Below are 14,786 nucleotides of genomic sequence, written 5' to 3'. Positions count from 1 at the left end.
TATGAAACGGAAACTTACAATGACTTCCTGATCATGATCGCCATCTTCCATCGTCATTTGCCGGATTTCGCTATCCGGTGATGCTGCCCTTGCCTTCGCCTTCGCCTTTCCTTTTCCCTTCGCCTTGGGCTTATCTTTGCTGATGTGAACTGTATCGCCATCAGTGTCGGTGTCTGTCAACAGTGGCTTCGACTTGGGGATAGCCTTCTGGCCCTCTTGACCTGATGTGGGGGACTCGCGCTGAATTGTCGTTTACATGGTTTTGATGGGCCTGCGATGGCACCAGATGTTGCATTGCCAGGAATGCGGATTGTGCTGGGAGCCGGTAGTACCGGGGCCGGTGGAGGGCCAGATGGAAGTGCTGGTGCGGAGGTAGGGGTTGTATGAGTGGGAGGAGGACCCAATGTCTTGGGGTATAATGGATGTCCTCGGCAAATGTCCTCATTGTTGCCAACGCGAGTCCAATCCGGGTACTTGCACCAATCGCGTGGCACCCCTCTGAGCTCTATGAATCTCAGCTGCCATAGAGAGTAGGCGAAGGGAGATGTAGGTAGCCGTCGTCCGGTAGGAGTGAATGGCATCATTCTAATAATATTAATGGACACAATACATAAAAAATGACAAATGCACCATTTGAGATGCAATGACTCTGCTCAACCTCATCCTCTCATCTTCTGACCGGGACCGGAGAACCTCTTCAACCATCTCATTCAACCTGCCAAGAAGGGCAATGAGTGCCTGGTTGGCAGTGGTGGCAGCAGCAGGACTAATGTTGGAAGACATATCAGCAGTAAGACACGACGGTAGCAGGTTGGCTTTCAAAGAGATCTGGAAGGGAATGAGGAAATTGAGAATTGAAAATTGCCGGATGTTTGGGTGATTTCGGATATTGCCGAATGAACAATTAATGTACCGGTTCTCTTTTCTCCGGAGTTGCCATGTGTCCTTGTGCGAATGCTATTGTCGCCACGGCATCGCTGAAAAATTCATGTGAGATTTAGACAACTCATTCAGCAGGAGGAAAAGAATTTCGTCCTCAGATTATTTACACCTATCTAGCGAGGCCAAGGTAATAATTAACTGCCTGTCCGGAAGGTGCCTCACATCATCCGGCAGTGTTTGACAAATTGGAACCGGGACGTGTGGACCAATCATACCACGACAGCCTTGGGATGAATCGCCCAAACATTGGCGACTGTAAGTTCTCTCATGCTGACCTATACACCTAATTATTGATGCCTTCTAGACCTAGATGTTGCATTGGCTCAGGACTGGTGGGAGGACAGCCGGTCATTAGACATGGGTTTCGACCAGTTCCCAAGTCAACCGGTGTCAGACCCATTGGATATGGGGTTCCCTCCTTCGTCCAATACCAACCAGTCATCAATTGCCACACCTATATCCGAGTTGGACATGAGATTTCCACCTGGCCATTCATCATTCAATACCAATGATTCCTGGACCCGGCGACCGGCTCTCCGAACTTCCTGGCAAACAATTGACTGGCCGGTGGCTCAGGTATGTTGGTTGAATCACTATGCAAGGAACAGAATTACTCATGATCATCATTCAGTCAATGATATTTCGGTGAAAGACAGCCCCTTTGGACATGGGTTTCAATTCACCTCCGGTTCACCACGGTCATCCGGATTTGGACATGGGCTTTCATTCACCGGTTCAACATAGTCATCCGGACCAAACACCTGTGGACATGGGCTTTGATTCACCGGTTCCACATCATGATCCGGACCAGATGTCTTTGGACATGGGCTTTGATTCACCTCCGGTTCAACATCATGATCCGGACCAGAGGTCTTTAGACATGGGTTTTGATTTGCCTGTGGTTCATGATTATCCGGACCAGAGGCCTTCCGGCATTGATCCGGTTGATATTCCGGATCAGGCAGGTGAGTTTTATCATTTTATTGAGTTACATTGTGTCATGTACATTCAGAACCGGAACCTATGGGATTTGTGATTCAGCGCGCTGAAGGTGACTTGCGCTTGGCAATACACTGGTTGGAGATGGAAAGGGCTCATGGTACAATGTCGCCGGAAGAAGCACTTGTCAGCGAGGAAGTTCTTCAGTCCACTAGTGAGTTATTGTTGGCATTTCAACTTATATCAATATACCGACTGTCGACATGACATCTATATATATACCATTGATACTTTCCAACCCCTTGTATAGTACATTCAATGAAATGTGATTATTACACTCTTTGCATGTAATTCACTTTATAAGACACCTTTGAAGCTCTAGTGGAGCGCTTTGGCTCGGGCTTATCAATGTGAGCTCTATCTGTTTGAGTTTTCTTACCAGTGCCCTGTGTTGTGGCAGGAGCCATTGATTTAGATGCAGGTATCTTCTGACCGGACTTCTGCTTCTGACCGGACTTCTTCAATCGACCGGCTGATGCAGGACCAACAAAGCTACTTCTCGATGCAGTTTTGGGAGGCAGTGGGGCTGTAGAATGATTGCTGGATGATTCTGCTGAAGGAGTGCCAGCATCATCCTGCAGTGGTATGTTGCGCCCAATGACATTTGATTTAGATTTCTTGACCGATGGGCCAGAATCTTCCTCCGAATGAAATTTGACTGCTCTGCTTCACTTTCCAATAGATTGACGCTCCAGGGGTGGTGATTGGACTTCAGCATCGCCTTCTTCATCCCCATTCTCATCCTCACCACTTGACTCCGGTTCCACTCTTTTGGTCGGCTTCCCAGATGACTTTCCGGTTGACTTGGCAGGTAGTTTTTTAACCGGAATGGATTGGACAGCTTTGCGAGGCTTTCCGGTCGATTTCAGCTTGGAAGGCGGTAATTGGGCTTCATCGTTTTCACCTTCACCTTCACCATCCTCGCCCTCACTGCTTGACTCTGGTTCCACCCTGTTGGTTGACTTGCCAGATGACTTTCCGGTCGACCTGCCGGTTGGTTTTTGAACCGGAACTCTAGTTCTTGATGTTACTGGACTGCATGTTGTGCTAGAGTCGCTCTCTGAGATCTTCTCCACCGGTTCCCTCATCTCCTTCTCATGGTCTTGCCAGCCTTTGAATTCAAATGTTGGCCGAACCTTGTCCTTTTGTCTCTGATGCCAGAACTGCAAGAGCCGGTCAGCTTCATGAAGCTGAAGCTTGGATGGGTCCTTGATCTTTCCACCGGTAGGTAAAAACTTGGGCTTGATGAAATTCTCTTGAGCCTCCATCACTGCAGACCAAGGAACAGATGCCTTTGGCTTCTGACTGCAAAACCCTGCAAAATAAGTCACTCCTTTATCAACCCTCCAGATATTCGATTTGTGAAACTTACTGTAGTGTTTTGTGAGGAATGTCTGGATAAGAGACTTTTTGTTTTCTAAGTTGAGTGGCTCAATATCCGGTATGACCGGAAGCCCATAGGCATCGACCTCTAAAGTGAACTCCTCCCTCTTTCTCCTTTGGTTTCTGCTCTCCTTGGCATCTCCATCCTCATTGCCATCGTCATCATCATTCCGGTCAATTGCTGGCATCACATGGTGTAAGTACTTGACCGGATGCATCAACATTGCACAAAAAGCTCACCAAACTCTTCTCCAACATAGGCATTCCACTCTGGTAACATGGACTTCCAGTCCTTTGTATTTGTGAAACTATTGCCATCTAACTTTTCATTGAAGTCAATTCTTATGACGAGATCAGGCCATCTTTACCGGTTGAGAGAATGAAAATGTCACTCACCCATTGATCCTCACTTCGCCTTCCTCGGTTTTCCATGCAGACAATATGAATATCCTCATACCAGCCTGCCTCCATAACTGAGTCGCAAGATCCTTCATCATACCAGGAGCTTTCTTCTGAGCGAACTCAGCCTGGACATCTGTAGGAGGAGCACTGCTAGACCATTCTATCTCAGTCTTATTTGCTTCCTCCAGCTGCTCTTCAGATAAACCGGCCATAATTGCATTGACCGCACCCTGGTAGAGTTTAATCATTTCCTTCCCTCCTGGCCTTGCTCCGGTCTTTTCAAAGATCTCCTTCTTGTACTGGTGTTCTATCACCAACCGGGTAGTCCATTTCTTACTGAACTTGCTTTGTTTTTTGAGTGTCTTTTCAGCTCTCCAGTTATATAACCAGTCCTGGTACATCTTCACCCATCATGAGCATTTATGAAATTAGAAGATGGGCTGCTTACAGATTTCCTTTTCTTCAACAGCCGGTCATCCATCTTAGGGGCTTGCATCTTGGCCTCTTTTATGACCACCTTCAAAATCATTTTCCTATCCTTACCAGTTGCTTCCTTCCATTCTTCTAAGTGAGATTGTAAGACCAGCAGCTCTTCCTCAGTCAATTTCTGCTTGGTCTTTTGGGGGCTGTGTACTGATGAGTTGGATCGGGCCATTGCAAAGCAGTTGAGGTCTTGGTAGAAGAAAGGATACAGTATAATCTTACATAGCCAATCGCCACCATGTATCCGATAGTAAACTGAACAAGAGATTGTCTGCCAACATGATACTCTCAGGCTTAACATGCCCTGTGTTTCCGGTTCATAGAATTTAGGACTGCAAAACACACAAACTTAGACCAAGTTTATCATATAGTATACAGGCAGCATACAGTAATACTCTCAAATATGCCATACAGCATAGGGAGACACATGTATACCGGAAGAAATCCATGGGAATTGGGATGATGGCAGGATTACGATGTGTTTGATTAACTAACTCGGAAATGACGAAACTTATGGCAAACTCGGTTGCTCTGACCTTAATATATCCTAAATAGAGATGATGTTCTAAGATTTCTGATTGCCTGGTAACCTCACTGACACACAGGAACAGAAAATGTAGTAATCTGGTGATTCAAATCACTCAAAGGCCGGAGTTGGTACCTCAATGACAAACAGGAATGGTAATCCAGTGATTCAAATCACTCAGAGGCCGGAGTTGAAGGAAGGCACAGGTGTAAAGTTATATGCCTGCCGATCATCAAGCTTAAGTGCACTCCCCAGCCCAACAATCCTTTAGGTCTTGGTATCAATCATGGCAAATACTAAACAAAAAGGAATCGCATACACTCCTCCGATGAAGAAACGATTGCCTCAGCTATATAAACTGAAGGAGAAAACTACTTCCAGAGGAACCAGGTCATCTTGGGTGAAAGATTCATGGTCCCCGAAAACAAAGTCGGTGACATCGTCACCAACAAAATCTCCCTCAAAGCAAACAGCCGGGTTCTCTCAGATGCTCTATGATGGTGCTGACTTTGACTTTGACCAAGGCTACATGCCTCAGCCTGAATTACCAAAATCTCTGGCAAGCAGAAGTTCTTCTGATATCTGCAGTCTTCATCTGACCGGATCATGCAGAGTCAGAATGAATATCTCTGGCAATGGAAGTGCAAGTTCAAGGACTACATAAATTTACTCATGGTCCGGAAATCCCCTCCCTTGGACCGGCTTTGTGAAGTTTGCAAGAAGGATGGGGTTTATAAATGCCACGGGTGTTTCAACGAGCCCCTGTTTTGCACAGAGTGCTGCAGAACCCAGCATCAAAGACATCCTTTCCATCGCATCAGTCAATGGACCGGATCATTTTTTCAAGAAACTTCACTTATGAAAGTCGGCCTGCACATTCACCTTGCTCATGATGGCACTCCATGTCCCAGCAGCACTGAATACTCATCAGACCTCTTTGAATGGTCAGATACCGATGAACATATAGACCATAATGATTATCCGGAGGAAACTTCCATTCCACTTGTCGCAGACTCAGATCATCCGGCTACAACCATAGTGGACAAATCCGGTGTTCACTCCCTATCCATATGGTATTGCCACTGCCCCAGTGCTCTCGACCGGGATATGCAGCTCTTTCAAGCAGGCTTATTTCCAGCATCCTTCACCAGACCAAAAACTGCATTCACATTCTCCGTCTTGGACGACTTTCTGCTAGACAACCTTGAATGTGGTACATCAGCCATGAATTATTACAGTAAGATCCGGAGGCTAACCTCCAGCATCTTTCCATTGATGGTTCCAGTAAGTCGGTTTTCATTGTCTGCACTTCAGCCAGTCATTGAACAATAATATTTATAGGATCGCTACAGAGAGCTCATGAGGACTGCCAGACAATGGCGTCAATGTAAGCTCTACAAGTGGCATGGGTTTGCCCATAAAAACGATGAGCCTAAGACCGGTGACCTCGCCCTATTTTGTCCGGCATGTCCTCAACCGGGGATAAATTTGGACCGGTCAACCGGTACGGCCACTCAGCCAGACGACACCCCTTCCTGGCTCTTCACCAGGACTTTGGTCATGGATGGTAATTTTAAAGCCGAGCACCTCCATCCGGTGAATCCATCCGATGAAGTATCATTGATGGATGGTCTTGCATTCATGGTCGGAGATGAAAGATACAAGAGTCATTTGGCTGTTGCCAAAGACCATGTCCAAAAGTCAGATTGTAACAATCACCACACAGTCAATCAAGCAAATGCCTCCCGACAAAAGCTAGAGGCCACGGGTATAGGAGGATGTGCATGTGCATGGCATGGATGTTTTGTCCCACATTCCATGGTGGATTTTCAGAAGGGTGAAAGGTAAATAGACATTGCATCTGGTTACATGCATTTCCGGTCTTACTGATCTCGAAAATAATCAGGCAGATGAACATGGACTATGCCTTGAGTTAAGCACTCAACTACAATACAGATGGAATCTCACGAGCAATAATGTTCTATGATATAAATTGTCAGTATAATAAGTTTCTCAAGGACCGGATCGCATCAAGCATGTATCTGTCCATCCCCATTGGCATGGATATCATTCCCGGAATAGGTTTGTGGCATGTGCATGGCCATCAGGACAGCTGCTATGTCCGGTATGCATCAAATTTTATCCATGGGACCGGCAGGATAGACGGAGAGATCATGGAAACACTCTGGGCATCTTTAAACATAATCTCCCCGTCAGCCAGGGGCATGGGAACTCCTCATCGCAAGGAGGTATTGGATTATCAGATGAATGATTCCAACTTCATGAAGATGATTCGCATAAGTGAGTTGCCAATATCCGGATGTACAAATATGTCCAGGTCTCATATAAGTCATTCCTGGCTGACCTGCCCCTCAGCCAAATTTCTTTGCAGAAAGTTTAAAGAGGCTGCTCAGGGTGCTGCAGAGAGCGCACTCTCATTCCAAAATCTTAACGAGACAGTTCAGCCTGCCATGGTAATTCTTTGGGAAGCAGAGGAGGCTCTTGCTCAGGCAAACAGACTGGAGGATCCAACAGCCATGGACATTTATGAGGTCTGGTTGGAAAAAGGCAAGTGTCAAATTCTACTACTACTCATCTGGGCCCGATCACATACTGATTATTATCCGGATGGCATGATCTACAGCTCCAACTAGAAAGCAGCAGGAGTTGCGCCTGCTGGAGGCTCAAAATCGCCCGGATCATCTGGCTACCAATTCCCTCAGTCAACGAGGAGCAGCCACTTGGCTCGCAACTGGTCTCAGCATAGAAGAATCCCAAATCTCTCTCTCTAGAGATGTGAAAAGGCTCAGAAGGCATCCTACAGACATTCAATTGTTGACAGTAGCCAGACTCAGAGATAAGCTGCAAAATCACATTACAAGCTTTCTTGAGATGGCACCTACCTATCTCGTATTTGCGGTTGATGGCAATGAACCGGATTCTCCGGTAGACAGGGTTCATAATTCACTGGATGAAGATTATTCCGATCTCGATGATGATCACAATCCGGATCCGGATCCGGAAACACATCATGGCTCCATCTTTCAACCTGAGCTCACACTCTTACCTTTGCCATCCAACCTCGGTATAGTGAAATGCAATGAATTGGGTCTCACCGATCTCATGAAAGAAGAAACTGCCCTTCGTGAAGGTCAGGCCAATGACGCCCTTCATGCAATTAGAGTTCATTTGGGAGACAAAGCTGTTATATTCCGGAATACTATCCGGTCAGCCAAGTCACAAGCCTCCTCCACCAGGGCATGGACTCAGGTTCGCTCGGTGGAAATGGTAGTCAATCTCAATGCCAGGATATATTCAAAATGTCGGTTGCAGCTAGCCAAACTCCCTGATCACGACCTCCTGCAGAAATATCTTCCACTAAAGAAAGAACACCTGAAAGCAAACGCTGCAGTTGCAGATCCAAATGCACGTGGTCAGAGGGACGCTACTCTCGCATGGTTCTGGTCAATCAATGTTCAGGGTGATACATCCGGAAATGACTGGATGACAGAATGTGAGTACCCAGCACATCCGGTGATATTGGGTGATCCGGTCTCACATATTGCAACAACAGTCTATAGAGTCAATTGGCTCCGGACAAAGGCCCTGTGCGATCGTTGGAATGAAGAGGTCATTCTTGTCAAACATGAAATGCAGTGGTCTGTCAATTTCTTTACCTACAAGGCCAAGCAATGGCTCAGTCTCATGGACAATGCCACTTCCACTGGGCTGACCGGACATGCGTGTTATGCTGCCCGACAATGTCACATATATCAACAACTGGCTGCACATGCAGCGGAGTCATTTCAAAAAGTGATTCTGGTCTCTCAGCCGGAAGTACCGGTTGTTAGATCGTAGTACCGGTACCGGTTACATAGTTCCCGGATTAGCTAATATGTAGTTGTATTGAAAATGTGAGAATAAAACAAACTTTGTCAGTCTCACCATCACATCATTGTCATACACTCACCATGAACAACGCCGTCACCCTGGTTCCCTCTGATCAAATCATTGTGGTCTACTCGGATGGTGAAATCACTGCTGGAGAGATTTCTTGCGCTTTGTTCTACGCCAATTCTCGCTTGTTGGCCATGCACCTGTATGTTGACAAGAGCTTTGCCACCGCCATGCCCGGTTATGCAGAAAATTTTTACACACTCATGCAATGGGAAATGGAGGTAAGCATCCAGTTGTCCGGTTGTCCGGCTGTCTGGCTGTCTGGCTGTCCGGTCAACCGGACAATTCTTCTTCCCTTGCACTCAAATAATGTCGCCTGTCACATAGACTTTTGTAACTCCATTCATCAACATATCCTTCCTGAGCAGGTGCTCCGCTACCATTCCAAAACTTCTCCACAATGTGATTGCAATTTTGGTTGTCCATAAATTGGTGGACCGGCAACCGGATGTGAATGAGGTCCTCATGGAAATCAAAGCATTGCCTCTTTCTGTCCATTCCGCCGCATCAGATCAATATGACATTGCTCGTATGCCAGACTACTTCAATGCCTGGTGGAAGGAGAACCTGGGCTCCTGCAGGGTGCCAGACATGTTGCCAAAATCATCTGTCCAAGATGTGATGGAGTTGGTTGAGGGCCATTTTTCAGAACTCGTGAGTCCATGAGATCTTGACCTCCTTCACTGGTTTCTCACTAAATCTTACTTGCATTGTAATAGCCGGATCATGTGGAAACCGACCTCCTCCCTTATATGCTCACACTTGGCCTGGTTCGTCAACCGGAAACGGTCGGATCAGCATCTCTTGAGCAGTGCTGTCAGACGACAATCGGTAGAGAGCTGTTGGAAATTTTGCAGAGAAGGATGACAAACTTTTTACGTTCAAGTGATAAGTTGGCCGGAGTAGTTGGGCCGGTTGCTGAACTCACTAGGGCCGTGGCGTCCTCACAATCACTCATGGACCGGTTGAATACAGATGACAGTGCATCTGTACGGTCAAGCCCAATTTGACATCTGGAAGCCTTCAGTAGATATGTTATACCCATGTATATTAAAATGCAATGTAAATTTTCAAAGACGAAATCCCCGGTTATGGATTCATCAAACACTTCTTGTCTTTCCTCATACTTTAACCACTCATTTATTTCCTCTAACACATGACAACAATTCCACCGGGCTGGGCATTATACCAGACCTACCTTGCCGGTGAATTGGTTTATGACACCTTCATGTCCAAAATTCATCGACAACCGGTAAAGCCAATGAGTGTTGGATTTTTAGATGTCGACACTTGTATTGCTTTGGAGCAGCTTGCCAATATCCTGGCCATTGCTTACTTCAATCCTGGTATGCATTCTCGCATATATATCTGTGCCGGTCGAGTAACTTGCCAACAGTTCATCTCAAAATTGACATGGTTAGATATAATGAATCTCTGGAAAAATATGAATCCGGACGAAGCGAGAAACGAGAGCAAACTCTTTTAGACAAATTCCCTCCTGCAGAACAGGTTGTCCTAAGAACACCGAGTGTCATCATTGATTCCGGAGGCAGAATAATTGTCTGGTATTTGCCCGGAGCCATGACTGGCATGATAATGGTTTGTTTTATATCCACATTCATTTTTTATTTCATCTCATCCTGATGTATATGACAATATTCACAGACAGACATGCAATGCGCCACGAATTTCATAGGACATCTGTTGAACGATAGCATCACCACCAGGAAGGCTACTGAATGGAGGACCCATGAGTCCAATTTCTATCCAAGTCTGGATGGGAAGATCACACCCGGTTGCATAAATATATCACCCGCCTGGTTTCAGCAAGGCAGAGAGGTATGTCCAGTTCGTATCAATTGGTGCTGCTAGTCTAAAGTATTGTAGAAACATGGTTTCCCAAAACTTGATCTGGAAGACGGCTTCTCACCTCAGGTATCCGCTGCATTGAAAGGTGATGCTGGTCGCAATATCACAACCTCCCTTCAAAGGTCCGGTAATCGCTTCTTGGTTCCGTACCAAGTGGCACCCCGACTAAGACCCCGAAAAACTGTCCAAAACAGCTAGCTAACCGCCCAACAGCAGAGACGGCGTCATTGCCGTCCCATTTCAAATTCTCTTAATATCTCTGCTTCCTTCTCTAAAGTACATATACGCTAGACCCATAAAATCATCACAAACCAACAAAAACATAAGAAAAGAACAAAAGCCTCACAATGCCGCTAAACCCTAAAGGACCCCAAAAGACAAGTACACCGCCAACGAGGTCACCCTCAAGACTAGCGGTAAACGAGATTATAGCTTCGAATAGTGAAGTCAAGGACATAGTGAGCGCTCAGAACTATCTCACTCAGACGGCAATGGCCATCAGCGGCAAACCGTACTCCGTTGACAACCTTTCAGACATTCTCTTCCACATCACGCAGCTCCCAGGAATGACTCTCCCAGCACAGAATGCGATAAGAGCAGTAGCTTTTCTACTCGAAGAAGCGGCCGAAATAGAAATGGCAGACAAAGTAGCTAAACTGGTTCTAACCGCCATCACTCCACAAATTGCAAAGCTACAAGACACCTCAGAGAACATCACATCATCCGCATCAAAGCTCGAAACGACACAGGCTAAGATCACTGACATCTCATCGAACCTCTCTGGGAACACTGCTGACAGAATCATAGACTCAGCAACAATAGATTCACGTCTTGAAAAGATGCAAGAAGCTGTCACTACACTAACCACGCAAGTCAAAGAAGCAAACAATCAAGGTAACTACAAGAAGGCACTACTCACGGGACTCGACACCAACACCGACCCTCTAACGACCCAAAGAGCAGCCAGAGACGCCATCAAAGCCCGCCAAATCTTAATCGATATCAGCAAGGACAGTCAACTTGCCCCAGGCAAAGTATCACACGCGCAATTAGTTGACCTCATCAACAAAGCAATCAAGACCATATCCACCCAGGACTCCCCATCATTAGACATACACGCAATCAACCAGTTCAGGAACGGAGGTACAGTTATTGAAATGTTGACAGCAGACGGAGCGCAACACCTCAAGAAACCGGAAATCAAGAAAAAGTTCCTCGAAGCACTAGACCCAACGGCTACCATCAAAGATCGCGCATACCAGGTAATAATCCAATTCGTCCCACTAACCTTTAATCCAGGAAACCCAGAACACATCGACAACCTTGAACAAGAGAACAACTGGAGCCAAGGTGTTCTAACATCTGCACGCTGGGTCAAGCCCCCGGAAAAACGCAACAACACCCAAAGGGTCGCTCACATCATGGCATCATTCAACGACCCGAACGTAGCTAACACTAGCATCCGAGACGGCATTACTCTCAACAAATACCGCCTCCAAGTCAAGAAGAACAAACGTGAACCCATACGATGCGCGAAATGCCAACACTATGGTCATATTGCAAAGGAATGTATCTCTCACAGTGATGTCTGCGCTAACTGCTCGGGACCACACAGAACTAGTGAATGCATGGACAAATCAAGCACGGTATGCACTTCCTGTCAATCTGAAGACCACGCAAGCTGGGACCGATCCTGCCCAACATTCATCCGCAAATGCGCAGACCTCGACGCCAGACAATCCGAAAACACAATGCCCTACTTCCCTACCGACGACACATGGACTCAAGTTCAAGCACCCTCCAAAGCCAAACTGTTCATCAGGAAGGAACCCACGCCAGAATATTCGGAACCCCCTCAACACACGCAAGACACGCTCAAGAGACACTTTCCCCCCAGAGGAAGCCGTAACACCAGAGGCTCATACCTAAACCCACCCCTAGGATTCTCATCTCATCAACACAACTCCCAATGACAACGTTCGGTAACACCAGCACACTCCACTAACTCCCTCTATGTCTAGGACACCCAACAAACAAACAGTAAGACTACGAATCTGGCAAGAAAACTTAAACAAATTGGACACTGCCCAACACTGCATCCTTAGCGGCCCTTTCACGGCAAAAGAACAAGATATCGTCGTAATCCAGGAACCCTGTATAGACTTTCTAGGTAACACTAAGGCAACTCCGGACTGGAACGTTATATACCCCTCGAACAGATATACTAATCCCAACAGACCACGCGCAATCACCCTCATCAACAAACGACTCAACTCCAACAACTGGCGACAACTCCCATTCCCATCATCAGACGTAGTGATAATTCAGCTCAGCGGACCCTTCGGCAAACTCACCATCATCAACATCTATGATGACTGCAAGAAACGAGAAGTCATTCCAGCCATCTCGGAATATCTAGAAAGGGAGATACGCACTGTCCGCCCTACCGCCGGAGACCACATAATTTTAATGGGCGACTTCAATGCACATCACCCACTCTGGGAGGAAGACCGCAACGTACACCTTTGCACACCTCCAGACGCTCAGGAAAACGCACAAAACATTATTAACCTGATGGCCGACTACGATCTACAGATGGCTCTTCCAAAGAACACCCCGATGCTCCAATCCTCAAGCAGCGGCAACTGGACAAGACCAGACAATATATTTTGCAAGTCCCATACGCTAGATTCATTCACTATCTGCAATACTACTCCTAGACGCCGACCGCCGTGTACTGACCATGTTCCCATCATTAGCTCCCTAGATTTAGAAGTCCCACGTGCCTCAACAGCCACAACAGTCAACTACCGCGAAGTTGACTGGGAAGAATTCAATAGCTCCCTCGCCCATCACCTCAGCGCATACCCTCCCCCAGCACTCATCACCTCAGAAGAACAGTTTCAAATGGCCGCCGCCAATCTTAGTGAAGCCCTTAAATGTACCATAGCCGACAAAGTCCCCAAAACGAAGCCATCCCCTCATGCCAAACGATGGTGGACGAAGGAGCTCACAAAGATGTTAAAACAGAAAGACCAGCTAAGTGCAGAATCGTATAAGATGAGAGGCCTACCTGACCACCCTATACACGAAGAACATTGTAAATTCCGCAACCTAACTACTGAAGCCATCCGCAAGACCAAGCAAGAGCACTGGATCAGCTTCCTCGAAGAACTCAATCAAGAAAGTATCTACACGGCCAACAAAATCGTGATGAAGCCCTACGGCGACGGAGGAAGAACAAGTATCCCTGCCCTAAAGACCAAAGACGCCAACGGCAACCAAGTAGAAGCTATCACGAATGAAGATAAGAGTATAGCCCTAGCTGAAGCATTCTTTCCGCCTCCTCCTCTCACCAGTTCAGTCCCTACTAACTTCAGCTATCCAGAACCCGTCACCCCCTTCGCTCCCATCCTGGCAGCACAGCTCATTCGCACCATCAACAACACTAGCTCGTATAAAGCTCCCGGACCTGATGGCATATGTAACATAGTATTTAAACGCGTGCAACACCTCCTCATCCCCTACCTCCTATGCCTATTCAATGCAGTCTTCACCCTCCAAACATACTATGACCCATGGCGAGAGTTCACGACCGTAGTCCTACGCAAACCAGGAAAGACTGACTACACCATCCCGAAAGCATATCGTCCCATTGCCCTAATTAATACCACTTGCAAGCTACTTACTGCCCTAATAGCAGAACAAGTCACATGTATCCTAGAGCAACACAACCTCCTCCCAAATACACACTTTGGTGGATGCCCAGGCCGCACCACAACAGATTCCCTACACCTCCTAGAAGCTACTGTCAAGAACGCGTGGCGTAACAACAAAGTTGCCTCAATACTCTTCCTGGACATCGAAGGCGCCTTCCCCAATGCAGTAACTGACCGGCTCGCTCACAACATGAAGAAAAGACGACTCCCCCCGGAAATAGTTGATTTCACAGTCAGAATGCTTACAGGACGACGCACGCAACTACGCTTCAACGACTCAACTTCAAAATGGATAGACGTTCGGAACGGAATCGGTCAAGGAGACCCCTTATCTATGATAGCCTACTTGATATATAATGCTGACCTTGTAGACATAGCTAACCCCCGCAAACAGGAAACAGCCCTAGCCTTCGTCGACGACACGGCCTTCATCGCCATAGGCCCAACGTTCGAAGCCACCCACCGCACCCTGAAAGATATGATGGAACAACGCGACGGAGCACTCC

The 14,786-nt window shown here is 46.9% G+C and overlaps 6 protein-coding genes across 6 annotated transcripts; 4 read left to right on the top strand and 2 right to left on the bottom strand.

The window, feature by feature from the left end:
* Positions 1-18: 18 nt before the first annotated feature.
* F5147DRAFT_658970 (uncharacterized protein) lies at positions 19-783 on the bottom strand (the record flags this gene model as incomplete). The annotated part of the gene is made up of 3 exons (XM_041434529.1): positions 19-221; positions 257-585; positions 680-783. Coding segments are annotated over 3 exons (636 nt in total), but the record flags the coding sequence as incomplete, so codon positions are not given.
* A 155-nt stretch (positions 784-938) lies between these two features.
* On the top strand, positions 939-2,356 carry F5147DRAFT_658969 (uncharacterized protein; the record flags this gene model as incomplete). The annotated part of the gene is made up of 8 exons (XM_041434528.1): positions 939-990; positions 1,117-1,197; positions 1,247-1,518; positions 1,595-1,907; positions 1,955-2,095; positions 2,192-2,228; positions 2,258-2,291; positions 2,324-2,356. The coding sequence occupies 8 exons, from the start codon at positions 939-941 to the stop codon at positions 2,354-2,356; spliced, it is 963 nt and encodes a 320-aa protein (XP_041285219.1).
* A 253-nt stretch (positions 2,357-2,609) lies between these two features.
* On the bottom strand, positions 2,610-4,381 carry F5147DRAFT_781336 (uncharacterized protein; the record flags this gene model as incomplete). Its single annotated transcript, XM_041442627.1, has 5 exons — positions 2,610-3,256; positions 3,314-3,505; positions 3,565-3,665; positions 3,721-4,127; positions 4,175-4,381. 5 exons carry the CDS (start codon positions 4,379-4,381, stop codon positions 2,610-2,612), a joined length of 1,554 nt encoding a protein of 517 aa, XP_041285218.1.
* Positions 4,382-5,593: 1,212 nt separating this feature from the next.
* On the top strand, positions 5,594-8,593 carry F5147DRAFT_781335 (uncharacterized protein; the record flags this gene model as incomplete). Its single annotated transcript, XM_041442626.1, has 6 exons — positions 5,594-6,019; positions 6,077-6,579; positions 6,894-7,036; positions 7,112-7,309; positions 7,380-8,249; positions 8,310-8,593. 6 exons carry the CDS (start codon positions 5,594-5,596, stop codon positions 8,591-8,593), a joined length of 2,424 nt encoding a protein of 807 aa, XP_041285217.1.
* A 113-nt stretch (positions 8,594-8,706) lies between these two features.
* Positions 8,707-9,581, top strand: F5147DRAFT_658966 (uncharacterized protein; the record flags this gene model as incomplete). The annotated part of the gene is made up of 4 exons (XM_041434527.1): positions 8,707-8,913; positions 9,020-9,346; positions 9,412-9,462; positions 9,528-9,581. 4 exons carry the CDS (start codon positions 8,707-8,709, stop codon positions 9,579-9,581), a joined length of 639 nt encoding a protein of 212 aa, XP_041285216.1.
* A 267-nt stretch (positions 9,582-9,848) lies between these two features.
* Positions 9,849-10,759, top strand: F5147DRAFT_658965 (uncharacterized protein; the record flags this gene model as incomplete). The annotated part of the gene is made up of 4 exons (XM_041434526.1): positions 9,849-10,038; positions 10,089-10,291; positions 10,358-10,531; positions 10,628-10,759. 4 exons carry the CDS (start codon positions 9,849-9,851, stop codon positions 10,757-10,759), a joined length of 699 nt encoding a protein of 232 aa, XP_041285215.1.
* Between the last annotated feature and the right edge of the window lie 4,027 nt (positions 10,760-14,786).

Source organism: Suillus discolor, assembly GCF_016758755.1.
Source record: "Suillus discolor strain FC423 chromosome Unknown F5147scaffold_132, whole genome shotgun sequence".
Classification (NCBI taxonomy): domain Eukaryota; kingdom Fungi; phylum Basidiomycota; class Agaricomycetes; order Boletales; family Suillaceae; genus Suillus; species Suillus discolor.
The sequence above is the reverse complement of the archived record's forward strand: the minus strand, read 5'-3'. Positions and strand labels throughout refer to the sequence as shown.